At 29.8% G+C, this 19,906-nt stretch overlaps 2 protein-coding genes across 2 annotated transcripts in view; both read right to left on the bottom strand.

Annotated features, from left to right (window-relative positions):
- The window catches only part of LOC107452507 (vacuolar protein sorting 13B), a 175,474-nt gene that overhangs the window by 141,094 nt on the left and 14,474 nt on the right, over positions 1–19,906 (bottom strand). Inside the window, exons 3-5 of the mRNA XM_071187283.1 lie at positions 17,890–18,420; positions 9,101–9,395; positions 2,366–2,550 (exon numbers count right to left, since the gene is read on the bottom strand). Of these exons, the coding sequence (XP_071043384.1) occupies positions 2,366–2,550; positions 9,101–9,395; positions 17,890–18,420 (1,011 nt within the window). The remainder of the gene's footprint in view (positions 1–2,365; positions 2,551–9,100; positions 9,396–17,889; positions 18,421–19,906) is intronic.
- Positions 18,494–19,609, bottom strand: LOC139427121 (jerky protein homolog-like). The gene has a single exon (XM_071187816.1). It carries the CDS (start codon positions 19,429–19,431, stop codon positions 18,703–18,705), a length of 729 nt encoding a protein of 242 aa, XP_071043917.1. The 5' UTR covers positions 19,432–19,609; the 3' UTR covers positions 18,494–18,702.

Here is a 19,906-nt window from a genome sequence, read left to right as displayed (position 1 = left end):
ATGTAATACAAAAATTAAATACTTTTGTATTAATAAAAGCATTAAAACTTCATTCCTTTTCATTAAATATCTTTAGTAAAGGATAAGGGTAGAAATTCTATTTTGGGACTTCAAGGCTAAAAACATGCCAATGAATAATAATTAGATTTATACTTCAAAAGAGAAGTTATTTTAAGATCTTTCACTTCCATATAAGGAAAGATTAAAAGATTTTCTATGAGTAATAAATAAATTGATGAGGCGTAGGAATACAAAAAAAGGCAATAATGACTGACCTCTGCACAACGTTTAATCATCCTATAAAATAGAGGAGCAATATTTTTGCGTGTGCTTTTTGTTGTTTATCATGCTTAAATAAAATTCGTCAGCTTAGACGGGACATGGGTCTCCCCCCATCTCCAGATTGGAGGGGGCTCAAATGTATGCTTTCACCATCGCTACTAAATAAAAAAGATTATGCACAATATGGACTCGTTAATCATGCTGCTTTGACTGTAAATAACTAAAAAATAACGGTGTGGATACCGTTATTATATATATATATATATATATATCATAAGAATACAGCAATTTAAAACAACAATAAAGCAGCAAGTAACATTAGAGAATAAAAAAACAATAAAAAAGAATAAAGAATAAAATACAAGTAAAATTGATAATAATAGATAACTTTAATATTTTATTTTATAGATAAGAAAAATTAAATTACTTGCAAATACTAAAATGTGGGCTATGCAACTACCCCTTACAATGCGATGTGACCTCATTTTAAAAACTCAGCCAAAAATTTTAAAATTAAATATTTTTTTGGTCTTAATATTTATTTAAAAGTCAAATAGTGCCATTCAACATTAGTTTATAATTTTTGTGTTGAAAAGATATATTTCCTTAACAGTAATAGGAATATATGTAACTCCACAAAAACATTTTCATTAATGATTTAAAAGGCATTAATAATTAAATAATTTATCACAGAAAAAAAAAACTTTCTTCAATTTGTCCATACACTTATATATCACATGCTTTGTTCATTTTCTAAAAGGTATCCTATAACAAGAGCACAATTAATTTGTAGTATTTCTATTAAATTATCTTTTCTTTTGCATATTTTGGGTTTGGCTGGTTGTTCAGAGTGACATTGATTTTTCTTGTAAGTTCTTTTCAAGTAATGTTTTGTTGAAGTTTATTCAAAATTTTTCATCTTCAAATAAAATAATGCCTAAATAATTTCTTTAATGCCGCACATTTAAAAATAATACAAGTATTTATTGCAGCTAAAACTAAAATGCCATAGAATGTATTAACAGTCCAGCTTCTTGATTCTGCCTTAACTGAAAACTGGCTGCACATTTCATTTTCAACATCTATGTTAAATTTTTTCATTCAAGACATTATGGTTTGGTCATTTTCTTTGAAATGTTTGTAGTATCAATTGCTTTATTACATGGACATACGATAATCACATTTGCTATCAGCTTATATTGTTATACAGTAGGTATAGAACCAAATTCTGTATTTTCAAATTTTTTTTTATTTTTTCATGAAACTTCTTTTTCAGTTTTTAAACAATCTGGAACCTTTCCCCAGTTTCTATTTACTAGTCATCCAACTAAACTGGTTCAATTTTCTTTTCTTCTTCTTTATCAGTGCAACAGTCCCTTGCAGGCCTTGGCTGCCTCAACAGCTGACAAACGCCAGCGTCTCCTATCCATGGCAACTCCCTTCCAATTTCTAGTCTTTAGGGTTTTCAAGTCATTTTCGACAATTTTCTTTTTGTTAATCCAATTCTACAAAACCAAAAAGTTACTAGCTGTGACATTCTTCGCTGTATTTTGAAAGGGTGTAGTGAGCATAAATAAATCAAGTTCAGACAATTACTAACTTCGATCTCCTTCTTTGCTTTTTTCACCAAAATTTTAGCCAGACTTTCTAGCCTTTAGACTTTTCTAGCCTAAAATAAATTGATTATCTGAGACAGTCTATAACTTTATAAGAACTGATTTTGTATAATACTTTCTTCCTGAAAAATATGCATTCATTACTCTTTAAAAATTGTTTTGAAAAAAATATTAAAAATCTTAACTGAAGAAAATATTATTAGAGTAGTTTGGCAATGCCTTGAGATAAATGTATCAGACAATACAACAGAAATACAATATGCACATTATTTCATTTCAGATTAAATAATTTTTTTACCTGAAAAATTAAATACACATCTGATATTTTAGAAAAGGAATCACAATAAAAAATGCTCAGATACATAATATTTCAGTCGAATGAAACAAAATCTTTTACATATTTGTAAGATTTAAAAAAAATATAAAATAGCAGATTGGACAAATCATATAAAATTTAATTTATTTACTTTTAAAACACAGGATGTTTTTCCAATAAAGATTCCAAATTGGAATATTTTCTTTGATTTCAATATGTTTGATTCTTTTTCCTGTTCTTCATTAGTAGAAGAGCCAAGTATCAATCCAACATCAGGAACAAAAGACATAGCCCAAGATCCCCAACTTTCTTCATTAGCATTCTCTTCAAAAGAACCTTAACAAACAACAAAAATTTAGTTATCTATACAGAAATATCTCTTAATACAGGAAATTAAGAGAGGCTTCATCTCTGGGTTTTAACCTGAAATATTATCCAAGTATGTTTCTTAACTCAATATTCACCAGCGTAATTACTTTCATATTCACCTCCAGGCAATCCATAGACATGAGTTAATCGGAAGATCAATCAATACATTTTATTCTCTAATTAAGATTTTATAAAATCCTCAGATTTCAAAGTCGAATCTGACTCTCAAGGTAACCTCATTTTAAGAGAGTTATCAGTAGATTTTCTGCTGGTTGAGCACCGTAATCAACACAATACCCATCACCCTTTTCTTTTCCACGACATAGATGTTGTTCAAAGGTTGAAAAAAGTTTAAGTAAATTTATAAAAAATATATATTTAAAATTACAACAATTTATAAAGGATTTTTAACATAGCCGAGTAAAAAATTTTAGAGTAACCACCATTTATCACTTTAATTTCATATGTCCCTCTACTAAATCTCTCAGTATCAGCAAAGTTCTAAAAACCACCCATTTCAAACCCCCCTTCTCTAGGTTGAATACTATTTTTCTATATTTTTGACAACCAGAATTAAACATGCCCTTCTTCTGAATAGGTGTGCTGTAGTGAAGTTTTACGTAAATTAACATATTTTTTTTACAATTTCCTTCACTCATGGGTGTAGTGAGACCGAAATATATCAGCACAATTATTTGGATATTAATACCAGTATTACATGTTTTTATTTTATTCGCAATTTTTTAAATTGATTGATGCATTAAAATAAATTTCAAGAAACAAGTTGTCATGTAATTTTTTTTATTGTACTAATTTTATCTTCCAAGTTTACAGTTTTTAGACTACTTTTACTGAGATATTTTCAATGATAAAAACTTCCTCTGTACAAACTCTTTAAATAAATGACAAACACAAAAAGCTTATTCATAATTTAGTGAGTTTGAAATGAAAGAGATAAAATTGAATGCAAACATAAGTACAGTATTGTGCTGAAAATGTAAACAAAATTAAAAAAGCTTGCTATTTCCTACAGTATTCCCCAAGTTTTTTCTCTACTTATCCATCTTTTTCTCAAACTAACTACAGTGGGTGATCAGTTAACGAACAGATCGGTTAACGAACAAATCGGTTAACGAACACTTTCACGAAAGATTTTCGTGCTTGGATAACGAACACATACTCGGATAATGAACAAAACAAATTCTAACGAACACTTCTCGGCCTGAAAAAAAATTTATATTAAACATTTTGCATGCAAAATAAGATCACTGAAAGGAGAAATGTTCAAAGCATGCTTAGTATTGATAATTACTAAATGAAACTTGAATTAACAATGAATTTAAAGGTAATTCAATAATTATTATTATGACTAAAAGCAATACACACTTGAATACTTCAATTTCAATATGAATATCAATATTTTCTGACAGCTGATAAGTTATGGGTAGGGCTGCAGGTTTGTCGCAGAGCGAATTTCCGCGAAATTGTCATCTTTATTCCTAAAATTCACGAATTTCTCAATATGTCTTGACTTGCGCGAAAATTGCTTAAAATTTGATTTTTTTTTCATTTTTTATTTTTATTAAACAGAATTTTTTATTTTCCTGAACCTTAAATTGAACATGTAAAATTGATTAGATATTTCGGGGAGTGAATCAATAGCAAAATGACATGAAAATAGTTCAGAGATAATCACAATCTTGTCAACTAAGGTGGTCTTTCTACACTTAGGGAGGGTAATTACCTTCCTGAAGTCAGTTAGAGTACAAAAGAAATTGGAATCACAAAAGAAGGAAAATGTTATAAATCAAATCTTTGACAGAAAAATTGTTATACATGCTATTGCACTGGGCAATGAAATTTCTACTGCCTTTCTACATATCCAGTTAATTTTTCCTAGGCGGCTTCTTGTGATTTCTTAAATATGGATAAGTTTCTTAGATGAAGGGGGGACTAGTAGTTAGTATAGACTTGTAACTAGTAGTTTGAATGCAGAATGTTTGAGTTTTCACAACAATTACTTCTTAAAAGCAATGGTCAAGGAATTGCGCGTTGGTGAAGCAAATTGATCGAGTTTTGGAAATCAAAGACCGAACGCTCCAAAATTGGCAAAAGTGGCAGTTCAAAGTTTGTCGATGCCCAAAAACAGCGTTGACGCAGAAAGATCGTTTTTTAAGTTTAAAAATGTATTAAGTGATGAAAGACGAACCATAAATGAGAATAATCTGACAATGTACAATACTTTGCACCAAAATTCTGTTCATTTAAATAAAAATATTAATATTGCTTGAAATTCAAAGAAATACTTTTGTTGTGTATTTTTAAGCTTTCTTTATTATTTGCGCAATTTCTGTCTTTTGCATCATTTATATAACAAATTTTTTTATGTTTAGAATTTGCGTAATTTTCAAAATTTCCCGCAATTTTTCCGCGAATTTGGGGTCTTTTTTCCCGCGACAAACTTGCAGCCCTAGTTATGAGCGAGTGGATTTGCTGGCATGGCGAATAAATTAAGCGAATTCTTAACTTTTTCAAACAGTGCAGACTATAAAATATAAAGGTGCCGATGACGTGCTACCACCGTAAAAATACATGAAATATGAGAAAAGACTAAAAATCCTTTTTCATCTCTCCTGAATTATGTTGCTTACCTATTAAACTTCAAAGTTCTATTGAAAAAAAAAATTCCAATAGAATATTCATACAAATTAGATCATCAGTTTGGGTTTTGATTTCATTCAAAAATTCACAGAAAATTATTTCGTTTTGAGTGCTTCCCTCCCTCGTTCATCGTCCTGAATGACGAATTCCAGATGGCAGACTCATCAATCGCCTTTTAGTCGCCACTGGCAACCCTGAATGTGGTAATAACACACGTGCAGTGCTAGTGTGCGCCAAAACTTTGTCAAATGTGTACGCTAGTTGGTTCCTGTTCCTCTAAAATCTTCGTGTGTGCTTTTCTGAAACCCTTATAAAAAAACTGAAAATCTGACAATATTATGGGTCTCTAAAAGCCTGGAGTGTCAAGGACTGTGCTCACTATAATCACCAAACCAGAAATAATAGCCAAAGTTGAGAGTGGACAGAAAATGGCTGATGTTGCGAGACAGTATGGCTTGAACAGGTCTACAGTATGCACAATATTAGCTAAGAAAGATATCAAAAAGACTCAAGCAGCTGAAGGAATAACAAAAATCACTTCTGCGAAGCAAAGAAGTGCCATCCATGATAAAATGGAGAGGTTGCTTTTAGTTTGGATAAATGAACGGGAAATTAAACGAGATGTAACCAGTATGCCTATCATTCAAGAGAAGGCTAGAGAAATTTTTGAGAAATTGAAAGAACAAACTCCAGGTTCGTCATCCAAGGAGTTAGAATTCAAGGCTACCACTGGCTGGTTTGCAAAGTTTAAAAGAAGGTCAGGAATTAAACATGCATTAATGCATGGTGAGTCTGCTAGTGCAGATAAAGAAGCAGCTGAGAAGTACTGTCTCAAATTTCAAGAATTCATTGAAACAGAAGGGTATTGTCCACAACAAATATTTAATTGTGATGAAACTGGGTTGTTTTGGAAGCGCAAGCCGAACTGTACCTACATCGCGAAAGATGAGAAAAGTGTTCCTGGTCATAAACCTATGAAAGACCGATTGACTTTACTTTTGGGAGCTAACGCTAGTGGTGATATGAAGCTTAAACCACTTCTCGTTTACCACTCTGAGAATCCCAGAGCATTAAAAAAAAATTCCATAATTAAGAGCAAACTGCCAGTAATGTGGAGATCGAATCAGAGGGCATGGGTCATGCAGTATCTTTTCAAAGAATGGCTATTTAAAGTTTGTGCCCCGAGCATCAAGGACTACCTTGATACCAATGACTTGCCGTTGAAAGCACTGCTGCTATTGGACAATGCACCAGGACACCCAAAGGATCTTGAAGATAATTTGTTGACAGTTCAGTTATTACCTCCGAATACGACTTCGCTGATTCAGCCAATGAATCAGGAGGCAATTGCGGCTTTCAAGAAATTGTACACTCGCGCGCTGTTTCGTCGGTGTTTTGAAGCAAGCCAATTCTCCTCAACAATAACTTTAAAAAAGTTTTGGAAAGAAAAATTTGACATTCTTGAAGCTATTCGTATTATTCAAAAGGCGTGGTCAGAAGTCACACAGGCTTCTGCTAGGCGGAAGCTGTGCCCATCCTTCGTTCAAGGAGACGGAGGTGGTCAGGGAGACACCCCTGAAATTATGGATGAAATTTTGACAACTGCTAGAGATCTGGAATTGTAGGTGAACGAGGATGACACAGAAGAGCTCATAATGGGACATGAAGATGAACTGACGACAGAAGAACTCCAAAAAATTTTGAATGAAGAACACCAAGAAACACAGCAAAATGTGTCTCCTTCTGAACAAGAGGAAGACGAAAGAGGACCAATGCCGACATCTGCTATTAAAGATCTTTTGAAAAAGTGGGAGGATGTCAGAGCAATGGTCTTAGAATGGCACTCAAACCAAGCTGATGTCAGTAGGGTTGGGGATCTTTACAACAACAATGCTCAATGCTATTAATTTCCTCCAGAAAATCCTGAAAAAGAGAGAAAAGCAATCGACATGGAACGAACAATTCAGATAGCGAATAGTCTTGGAACGGATTATGTTCGTTAACCGATCACCCACTGTATTGTAAAGTGAATAAAAAAATTAGTACCTTTACCTGAAACACTTTTTGTTCTAATGACCCAATTTTCTAAAGTACTATCTTAATGGTTCAAAGAATTGGCTTCAAATATGATGACATTTTAAGTTACTAAATCAGACACAAAAATAAATTTACCCTGAATAAATACATCTTTTATTTTTTGACAGAATTAGTTTCTTTTACTATGGAAATATAGAGGATAAGTGCATTTTTGAAAATATGGACCAATTAGGAAAACAGTCAAAAGCTTAATGTTTTCAATATTTTTCCATACCTAAGGAATTTTTTATGTGATTTGAAATCTTCTTATGCACAATTATAAAATTCAATCATCCAAAGATAATTAATTTTAAATATAACTTTCAATAACAGCTTTTAATATTTTTATTTAATAACAGTTATAAAATATTGTACAAAATATCATTTTAAACTATGTAATTTTAAATAATAAAATATAAAACTCCAAAATCAGTTGAGTGGTTCTTGAAAAATGGAAATTTCAAAATACTTTTTTTTTTAATTTATTAATTGAGTCCTTTTTGTTAACATCAAAGTAATGGGGTGAAGTTTCATCCACTATTTCTCCTGCCTATGACATTTTTAACCCACTGGCGGTTAAGGAAATGGGCAAAATTGGGAGAATGTTTCTCCCCTACACACAGTTCCCCTATCAGTTAACATGGGAAAACCGGTTTTGCTATGCAGAAAAGACTGCAGGTTAAAATGCGACTTTTTACGTGCAGAACCGTCAGTGGGTTAAGCTTGAACGTTCAAAAGTACCAAAATTTTTTAAAAATTTTATCTTATGCCCAGAATCATGTTTATTTTCCTATCTACAGACCAGATGGTAGTATCAGACTGTATTTAGAGATATTTTATTTTAAACTAGAACTCATGTGTGTTTCAAACACATATGTTTGCAATAATTCAAAAAATTAAAAGTGAATACATGTATTTTATATACAGTAAGTTTTAGATAATTTTCTTAACGAAAAATGTAGGCAAATTTTATTTAAAATTTTGCAACCATTGAAGGGCTAATCAGAAACTATTTAACCAATTTCATTCAAATTTTTTACTTTGTTATTTTACAAAGTTTAAAACAATGTAAATATTCATATTCTTCACAACTCAATTTTTTTTACCATTAGTAAACAAAATAATAAAAAACAATAATTACTTCACAATAACTTTTTGCATGCAATTATCTTTGCATAAATGAGTTTCATAATCTTGTGCAAAAAGGTTTTAGTTTGCTTAACACAGAATTATAGTGATTTACACAAAAAGTGAAATTAACATTAGGAGGACCAATACTGTAACTGTCCACCTGACTACAATCATATTTAGAAGATTGTGGCTACAGCCCATGTTTTGGATGTTCAAAATCTAAACCACTAAAAAACTGTATGTTTATTCAGAAAAATTTCAATTTTGGGTCTGATTCCTTCATTTAACTAATGATTAGCTTAAGTTAATTAGCATATTTGAAATTAACCTTTCAAATGCTTAAGAGTGGCACTTAGCACATGAAAATCTGACTATTAGAATAAAGGGTAGTTTTTTTTTTTTTGCTTACTATAAATAGATTGTATAAAAAAAGAGCCTGAGATTACATCCTTGGTTGCAGCTAATTTTTTTTAAGTTATAAAATATTGACTCACTTTTCTCTTTCTGAGATTGAGTTTAAAAAAAAAAAGAGAAAATTAGAATAAATTGCATAGGAAATAACTAACTTGAAATTAAAAATAAAAGGATTAAGACCTCATAAAAATAAAACAGTGTGTATAACTGAATAGTAGAAAAAAGTGTATTTTACTTGATTCATTCATCAATGAGCCCATAATTTCATTGCTATCGTTCACGTGCCTGCTTTCTTGGTTGGAGAGATTGCTTTTATTGTGTAGATACACACAAAGATATAATAGTCTAAGAAACATAGGTAATTGCTGATCAGTCAAAGAAAATTCTAAATTATCACAATACATATGAATTCTTGTTAATTTTGGATACTTTGAATAGACAGAATCATACAAATTATACATGCGCCAAGTAGTGGAACATCTGTATAGAAGAGGGTCTTGGTAAGCTTCAATTTTTCCACAAGAATCTCTCTGTAAAATAAATAAATCATAAGTTTAAACTTTTTTTGCTTAAATTATGACTATATACAAGGATTAACAAAAATTAAATGATCGGATTTTCACGTTCTAGGACTCAATATTAATGGTTTGGAGGGATGACCTCAAATATGCTAATAAATAAATGCAGATGATATTTTAAGTTACAAAGTCAGACACAAAAACATACTTAATCTGAATAAACACACCTTTTTTTTTAAGACAGATTCAGATTTTTGACCCCCAAAATATAGAAAATAGAGGCAATCTAGGAAATGAAGTCCCAATAGTTTGTTAAGGAGAGTGCTCCAAAGTTAGACGCCTTAATGTTAATTTTACTTTTTGCATATTTCGCTATATGCCAAGAACTTTTTAAGTGATATGAAAATTTTTACACAAAATTGTAAAATTTGTTTATCCAAAGATATTCCATGCAAAAAAAAACTTTTAGAAAATATATACAGTACAGAACCCGTTATCCGGAAATCAGAAAACCGGAAAACCAAAAAACCGGAACGAAATTCGATAAATTTTCCCGCCATTTTTTAAACAAAATTTTTTTTTCCTTATAAGATTTCAGGATTTTTCTTTCTTTTTTGAAAGATGTTCACCTTACCATCATTTTGGAAATAATCATTAGTGTAATACTTCATCGTTTTTTCTTCTTTTTAAGATTATTTCCCAAAAAAAATTTTTTTTAGTTGGGTTTAACAACAAAAAAACGGCTTTTTGTAGCGATTCAGAAAACCGGAAAAATCAGTTATCCGGAATAGGAATGGTCCCGATCGTTCCGGATAATCGGTTCCCTACTGTATTATGTTTTATTATTTTGTTTAAGAATGGTAGAAAAAATTTTGAATTGTTTTTTTGAACAAAAATTGTTTGCATAATTTTAAAGAATGTAATTTTACTAGGCAAAGTACTAAATGTGAGCAAAATTGATCAAACAGTTCCTGAAAAATTGAATTTAAAAAAAGTCTGATAATTAAAATTCAATTTTTCGCGAACTATTCAACCGATTTTACTCAAATTTTGTATTTTGCCATGTTTACGCACTTTAAAATTTATGAAAATTTTATGCTTGAATATTCAAAATTTTTTGGACCATTCTTAAAATAAAACAATGAAAAATAATAAATATTCACTAAAAGTTATTTTTTGCATGGAATTATTTTTAATAAACGAATTTTATAATTGTGTGTGAAGATTTTTCAATTTGCTTAAAAAGTTCTCAAGATATGATGAAATACGTAAAATATAAAAGTAACATTAGGGAGTCCAAACTTTGGATCGCTTTCCTGACCAAACTATGGGGACCATATTTTTGGGATCACAAATCCGAATCCATCAAAAAAGGGTATGTTTGTTCAGAGGAAGCTCGTTTTCGTGTCTGATTTTGTAACTTCAAACACCATCTGCATCAATTAATCAGCATATTTAAGGACACCCCCTCGAACCATTGAGTCCTAGAACATGAAGATCTGATAATTAGATCAAAGATTTTTTTTTGGTGCATTGTACATTATGCATTTTAAAAGTCATGATAATTACATTTTATGTGCTTCTTACCAACTTTTCAGCCTTGATACATGGCCAGATCAAGGCCTGAAGGCAAATGCATAACACAAGGCATTATACATCACAAATCCGCTAAAATTTGCCATAAATCTAGTTATAATGCTATAAACTTTTTTTTTTAAAAAAAATTCAATTCCAGGTAGACATGTTTTACATAAATGTGAAACTTTTAAGTTTCTGGACTAATCTTTTTATTTTTTTAAATAAAAATTGGTTAATCTTAATTTATAATAACTAAACTAAACATTAAAATATGTTAAGTGCTACTCCATTTCTAAAATTATTCAGTAATAACAAAGATATAAAGCAAATTGTATTTTTAACTGTTAAAATGAGAAAAAGAAAAAACTCTAAATAAAATAAAATAAATACAGTTAGTAAAATTAAATAAACAAAATAAATAAAAATAATCAAATTTATCAAACAACCATTACTTGAAAAAATGCTTGCATAAAAAGATTCTGTCAAATTGAAACATAATTTATCGATGCAAATTAATAATTAAAAAAAACAAACACTAAAAACTGAAAAACAAAGAACTTTATAGTATTAGTATAATAGTGCTTGTCCATAAAAGTAGAATTTCATTTTCATACATTCCTAAAAACTGGACCTTATTGACAAGCATTCGCAAAAACAAGAATTAGCAGAAATAAACCAATTCTGTTTATTCTGGGTTGATTTCTCACAAAAAACGGGAGCATTTACAAAGTCTGAACACATACCAGTTTGTGATTTTCCACAAAATGGACACTATTTTCAGATTCTCAAACTTGTGAGTAGGTTTTTAAATAGCAAGACCTTTCACAAAAAATCTGGAATAACCCCCTGAATTTACACTCAAAACATAAAGTGCATTTTTATAAATTTAAAAAAAATTAGAAAAATCAGTTTTACAACCTATATTTTAGGACCTTTAGAGCTCAAAAAATTTTCCCCCTCCCTTTATTTTCCTTCAGATTTGCCTTCATAATATACATAGTAAATAAATATAGTAAAGAAAAATAGTAGACTACTAAATTAATATACTATATAAATATAGTAATTGTCTGCACAAATTAGACTACTTACTTTAAGTTGGAGAGAGATGGGCATAGTTTTTTAAATATGTTTTATTGTTCTATTTCTTTATTTAATACTTACATAAAATGCAATTAAAACTGACAATACAAATTTGTGAAGTAAATATTAATTGAAATTATATGCTGTCTTTTTTAAAATTATTTTAACAAAATTTCCCACCTGTAACCAATGGGATAAGTTAGTGTAACATGATGACTTAATAGGATTTAGAACACTGAGTGTTCCGTAATGATCCCCTTTCATGTTTATAATGAGAATCCTTAAGTATGTAAGCAGTCACAAAATAATATTTCAGAGAAAATGGTATAGAAATTTAACAAAATAATAACGAAGGATAAATTGAAAACTTTAAAATTTTCTTGATTGCCAAAGAAAACAGTGATGAAAAGTGATCATTCGACACACTTCAAAATTTCACTGAGAACTCCATTCTTGATAGCATCTTTATTACTTTCGCACTTAAAAAATAATTTGCATCCACTAATGTGTATACTTTTTTATTTCATTTTCGAGAAGAATATTAACAGTTTTATGAGCAAAGGTTAATGAGCACTGATTATGGAACAACCTGTAAAAGCCCACCATAGTCACAACAAATAAAAGCTGATAAAAGCACGTTATAATAACAGCAATAGTTTGACAGCTAGTGTCACAAAATTTGAGTAATTTTAATATTTCTTCTGTTTTCTACTGTAAACTTTATGCTAGAAACAAAAAGATTGACGTTTTACTACCAGTCTGACCACGGTGCATTGAGAGCATTTAAAACATAAAATATTTAATTTATATTATTAGGTGATAGAATAGTAACAAGTGATTATAGCCATAACTGATCTGAGGCATTGCCCTAAAGCCAAATAAAATGAGAAACACCTACTTTATTTGGCTAACAAACAAACTGAAAGTTTAAAATTGAATTATTAATTTCATAAAACTATACTTCAGTATGTATAAAAAAATAATTTCTTTTTTTCAATTACTGTATTTTTTTTAATACTTTACAAAACTGTTGTACTTCACTGTCTTACAAAATAGATATGAAACATTACAGCACATGAAAACAGCCATTGCTGTCCACTTTATTAATAACAGCTGTTTACAAAGGGGTAATGGCCTAAAAAGTAAATGGTTTTTAACATTTTTTACTGTATAATTTAAATTAAAATAATTCATGAATATGGAGGAGAGTATAAATGAATCCTAGGAGGAAAAAAAATTTTCTTCCGCCATAAAAATTTGCACACTAATCTCTTGTATTGGGAAGACTTTTTCTCCAAATGAATAACTGATAAGACGTGTCACCAATCTTAATTAAAATTGTCAAAAAATAATTTCGTTTTGTTCAATAAATAATGCCATGATTGAACTTAAATTATGAACAAGTTTTTTTCAACAAAGTTTCTGTAGATAAAAAAAAAACCATGTAAGTTACAGTTTAAAAATAAGATAAGAAAAACAATTCAATCATTAAAATTTAAAGCCCTGTGCCTCAAAATGAACAAAGATGGAGTTGGCCCATATGAAATAAGGTAATCACTATCTTTTATTGTTTTTTTTAATAAATTATAAGTACTTAAAGAGCAGAATAACTTGAATAACTTTCATTTTAATGATCAAATTTTCTCATACTAAAGGCCAAACTTAATGGATAATGTCATTAATGTCAATTATTGATTAAGTTACAAAATCAGACAAATAACATATATTTATCTTAAAAAACATAGATCTTCCTTTTTCAGATTTGAATTTTTAACCATCAAGATCTGAGCGTAGCTACAGAAAAATATGGTTCCAATAGGTCAGGAAAGCAGAGGAAAGTTAGAGCCCTTTAATATTAATTTCACTTTTTATGTGTTTCATCATGTTTGAGGAACTTTTTAACCTTTTCCGGGGGGCTGTGACAGCAGTTGTCACATCTGATCTTGGGGTCCTGTGGTGGGCATGTGACACTTTCAGCGTAAGAAATGGGGAAAAAATCTCCTCCTCAGTTAAGAGACAAGATCAAGTTACAGTGGGGCGTGTTTTATTGTTTTAGTGTTTACGAAAAGTCTCACCTTTTTAAGTTAAGGGGAGAAAAGTTTCCTTACATTTCCCACCTACCTTCAAACATCTATTCCAAGTTTGAGTACTTTTTTGTTTGTTCGTCGTTTTCTTACGTCTTTTTTAGTCAGTTTCATTGGTGCTATTTTTTTTTACAAAATTTTTTGGTTCTAGCTGTGAGTTATATTTTGAACAAATTGATTTCGTTATTACAAATATAATTTAACGAATATTTTCAATTGTATATAAAAAATATGGAATAATCAGAATCGAAAAGCGTTCTTTTAAGTAAATTAAATTAAATTGAAATAAAATATCAAAGCAATATATTTTACATAAACTCAAATAAATAGTTTTTTTTTAGGTTATATTTTAAATTTGTGTTATAAATATAGTTATTGGAATTTTAAAATTTTGATTATAATTCCTGCAGTTTAAAAAAAATGTTCTTACATGATTTTAAATAAATATCTGCATTTCCGAAGAAAAATATATATACTTAATACTACACAGGAGTATTTATTCATACTTTAGGATTAATAAATATTTTAAATGTCACATTTATAAATATATAATTTATAATTACAAATGTATTTTCTATGTTTAAGAAATCGAAATCATAAACGCTATTTTTGACTTTTTTTTACAAAACCTTCTTCCTTTGGTGGCTTCATTCCCTCATTCTGCGCACAAAACTGAGATTATTTGGTGGTTTCATTCCCTCATTCTGCGCACAGTTCAACTTTTAGTTATAGGTTCTTGAAATTCTTTTAATATCTCAGTTTTGTAACTTTTTATAAGATTAAAGCTAAATTTTTGAACAATAAAATTCTATAAATCTATTACATGAGTAAGTTGAAGTCAATTGTGAATGACTATATTTTTTTTTATTAATTTAAACATAGGATTATTTTATGAAGCAGATTGCAGTTTTGTTTTTCTGATTCCACTACGTTTGATTTTTTTTTTCTTTTCGAGGTAAATTTCGCACTCAATAAATTAATTCCTTTTATTCATAAATTTTATCATTAGGTTTGTTTTTTTTAATTCCGTTGATCTTGCCTTGTTCCGGGTTTCAATATTTATGCTAGTGTCTTTTTTAACTATCGTTTCGGTTCGATAATTTTCAAGTGTTTTTACTTAGATTAATAAGTTTTCCTTTTATTTTATCGTTTCCCCCCGTATAATTAGGTATGAAATATATTGCATTATTTAATCATTGGTTTTGTTTATATTATTTAATTTAGGAATAGTAATTATTTTTAAAAAATAAATATGAGAATTTCGTATTTTTTAAACTTGATTTTCTTGTCTAAACTTGCAAATTTTTTTATTCTTTTAAATGTTGTATTTCTACCATTTTTTTTTCTTTTTAAAGTTAGGAGTACCTTACTTTTTTCTCTTACTTTATGCATTACACTTTTTCCTTGTACTTCGGGTTCGATAAAACATCGATTAACGACACTTTTTGGTCGATCCAGAAAACCGGGAAATTCAGATATCCGGGATAGCGATGGTCCCGAGCATCCCGGATAATTGGTTCTCTACTGTACTTAGAAAATTAATTTAAAAATTCCGTATGATTATTTTTAAATAATTAACATAGTTATTATAGTTTATAATTTTTTAAGAAATCCTAAGAAATTATAAAATAAAAAGAATTTATTTCATAACATAATTTTCGATCGAAATGATCTTGCTTTCTTGAAAAAAGAGGATCTTTCAAATTAGCTGGGAGTTAGGGCAAAATTATCGTCATTTACCTTGCTTTTCTATTTCATTATTATTAGTAATAATAACAATAATAAATAAATGACCCTGATGAATGAAGAGAAAAATTATTTATCATTTATTGAAGTGACCGGTATTTTTCATAAGTCGATAGATGAAAATAAAATAATTCAGTCAAAGAGTTAATATCAAATTAAATTTCCTATGTTTTCTTCCATCGGCTATGACTTAAATCCCTTCACTAATAACTCAGACTCAAGAGGCCTGTCTACAAAAATATGATATTATAACTATTTATATCCTTTCCAAAGATTTATAATCTTTCGATAAAATCTGCAATGTTACAAATATTTAATAAGTAAAATCTTGATATTTATAATGTTTAATATAGATATTTATAATAACTAAATTAAGATCACGAAAAAGAACTCTTTTTGCATATAAGAATAGATTCAAAGAAAAATCGATTTTACTCGCGAAAAAAAAAGGTTTTTCCGCACTATGGCCCAATTTCACTGCATGATAATTCTCGCGAAAAACTGATTTCACACTTAAAACATAGTAATCCTATAAATGCGAAAGAGCATGAATTTATGTGAAAAATGGATATAAACCGAGCTTTTCCCTTTGGTCTTCGAAATTTCCAACGTTTTTTAACTCAATAAAAGAGTGTTTATGATCACTGTACACTTCATTAGCTTGCTTATCTTTTGCGGAAACATTTAAATAAACCAATCGTTTTAATATGGCATCAAAGAGCTTAAAAAAATAGATATAACTTTAATAACTGATATAAATAAAGCCTGTAATACCAAACTGAAATTTTCAAAAACTGAATTAACTGTTGAAATAATATCTCAAAGAACAGTTTTTTTTTTAACTATTCCTCAAATGCATAATAATAGTTTTGCATTTTAAACAGTAAAATGTTAAAATGTTTCATAATAATACGTTGAAAATAGTAATGTAAACCAGAGAGCAATGACATACCACAATTACAATAATTTTAAAGTAAATATATGATAAAAAATGTTTGATAGAACGAAATTTTTTTTTTTTTAAATAACCTTAAATCGAAATCAAACGCGAGAAAGATAAAAAATTCAATAAAAATACTCTCATGAAGGAAATTTTAATTATTAATATAGTTTAGAAAGGATATTGACACTGTAATCTATAGTTTTCTTTTTTTATTTGTTTTAAACCGCAAATATATATATACATATATATATACACTAAATCTAAATGTTTGTAAAACACCATAAATAGTCAACATGTGACATTCGGAATGTAGTTTTTTACACTGAATCATATAAAACCACCAAAGAAGTTTTCCCGCGCTTTTTCAGTTGTAAAAAAAAAAATGGGAATCCTCCACCAGTGGTATGTCTATTATCCCGAACTGCGGTGGTGAAAAAGATAGGAACTGGCGTTTAGAATAACAGAGGGAGAATAAAACTCTCGGGGATGTTTAACACCCATCACTTGACTTGTTTCAGGGATTAGTGGTGCCCTTTCTTGAACTCATCCCCCAGTCTCAAAAAGAGCCCACCAGAGGATCTAGATTTCTTATTTTTGCGCCCACGTGAAAAGGTTAAACAAATTGAAAACTTTTTACACAATTATGAATTTTTTTTAAATCTAAAAATGATTTGTTATAATAAAATCTGTTTTCTAAAATAGTGGTAATTTACCAATATAATTTGGATTTTAAATTTCACTTCTAAAAATAACTAGAGTGAAATTACTCTCCAAAAAATTTTTTTTTAAAAATATAACTACTAAAGAGCTCTGTTGACTAAATCTGAGCTAAAAAAATTAAAGATATTGAATAGCAAAAATTTTCACCAAAACAAACTATTTTTTAAACATTGAATGCCTTATTCTCAAAACAAAGGGTTGATTGTAAATAATATCTAATTTCATTCAGATTTAAAGTGACCTGTTTATTTTTTAACATGTTGTCCAAAAAAAAGCAAAGAGAAAAACTAAAAGAGAAATTTTAAATTTTAATAATAAATTCTAAAAACTATAAAAAAACAGTTAAAAATCTTACTTTATCCAAGCAAACAGTTAAATCTTGCATGGTTATCACTTTTCGAGAAACAAGACCTGATTGGTTTGTATCAACATAAGTTCTTTCCCAGTTTTCACCAGCATTATAAAGTTCAACAGATTTTATATTTAATGATAATACTATATCATCTTCAACATACTTCAAAATGAGATTATTGCAAACTATACAAATGTTGCTTATTACATGATTTAATAAACTCTGTATGTAACCAGGTGGAGCTTCTATAGAGTCACAACTTTTATTGCTTTGACTGCTAGATTTTTCAGTTTGATGTGATTTTGGAATGTCAGAGTCAGAGTTAGTACCATCATGACGCAGTTTCAAAATGCATTCAATTGTGTTAATTGTAATAACAACAGGTTCTGAACCTAATTTAGTCCAAGGAATGTGTATGCGAAGCTCATGAATATGGCCATTAACAAAGTAAAATGGAAGTTGCAGTTCCTGTTCTAAAACATCGAGCCTCAAGTCAAGGTTGCAGAAAACTGCGTCACCACCCCATAATGAAAACTGAAATGAAAAGAGAATAGTTAATTAATTCCGACTAATCGAAGATAAAAAAAATTTACTATTTTTAGCTGCATAGTATTTGCTTAGCTAAATTTCCTAATTTTTCTAGTTTGAAATACAGAACACAAGAAAAATGCTTTGAAGCCAAAAGATAATACATTTATTAATAAATACAGTAGAAGTCAGATAATCCGGCACGTTCGGGACCGGCTCGGTGCCGGACTACCGAAAATACCGGTTTATCGAACGGTAATTATATGATCAATTAGGTTAATAATTAAACTACAAATACAGTATGCAAATACATACAACAAAGTTTAGTTTACATTTCATATAATGTATGTACACGACTGTAAAACATATTTCACTTAGATTTAAAAAGTCATGAATGTCTTTTTGTTTTCTTGACTTTTGGCATTTAGTATAAAATTTATTTTTAATGATATGGAAATCAATAATTTCTGAAGCACTGTAGCTAGTACTAGCCTCAGCAAAAGAGATAAATTTATTTAGTGATTCTGCAGCTTCTGCCCAGCTGATTTTTTCCTTTTCTTCCGTTTCGGCATCTGAGTCACTTTCTTCAAGATTTTGAGTAGGCTGAGGGTTTACTACAATGTTGATATTGTCCTCATCGGTTAGTTCTTGTTCAACAGGCTCATTCTCCTCTATTAGAAGCCACTCCTCTACCTCATCTTCAGGCAGGTTTTTCAAGGGATTGTCAGCACTTCTAACGACATCAAAAACTTTGGTCAGAGCGTCTTGATGGTTTTCTTCCCCATCAGTCTGTAGAGTTAGGTCAGATGCAGGGTTTGCAGCTGGCGAAAGTTTTCTCCAGCATTTTTGGAGTGTTGTATTTTTTACCTGGTTCCAAGACAGTGCAATAGCATAGACGGCATCTTTTACTGTAAACTTTTTTTGAAAATCAGTCATGTCACAGCCGGCATTTAACAGGCCTTGAATAAAAGACCTTCCATAAAGGCATTTAAAATTTTGAATAACCCCTTGGTCCATGGGTTGAATCAAAGATGTTACGTTAGGTGGGAGCAGAGAAGCAACAATATTTCCTGAAACTAACTCATCTACTAGCGGGTGGGCTTTGCAATTGTCCAAAAGAAGGATGGCTTTAGTATCTTCTGGTAGACCAAGGCTTTTGAAGGATTCCTTGACCTCAGGCACAAAGTGGTGAAAAAACTAGTCTTTAAAGAGGGCGGCAGTCATCCACGCGTTTGATTGAGCATCGTATTGGACTGGCAAGTATGTAATATTCTTAAAAGCCCTGGGTTTTGCAGATTTACCTATCACAAAAGGGGTCACTCGGTGGTTTCCAGACGCATTAGCACATAGCTCTCAAACTCGTCTTTGTATTTTTCTGCAGAGTTTTGGTTTGCTGAAAGTGTTTCTCCAGTTACATCAAGTCTTCAAATTCCATGCCGAAACTTAAAGTTTCTGAGCCAACCATCAGAATAATTACATTCACTTTCAGCAA

This window comes from Parasteatoda tepidariorum, chromosome X1 (genome assembly GCF_043381705.1).
Source record: "Parasteatoda tepidariorum isolate YZ-2023 chromosome X1, CAS_Ptep_4.0, whole genome shotgun sequence".
NCBI lineage: Eukaryota > Metazoa > Arthropoda > Arachnida > Araneae > Theridiidae > Parasteatoda > Parasteatoda tepidariorum.
The sequence above is the reverse complement of the archived record's forward strand: the minus strand, read 5'-3'. Positions and strand labels throughout refer to the sequence as shown.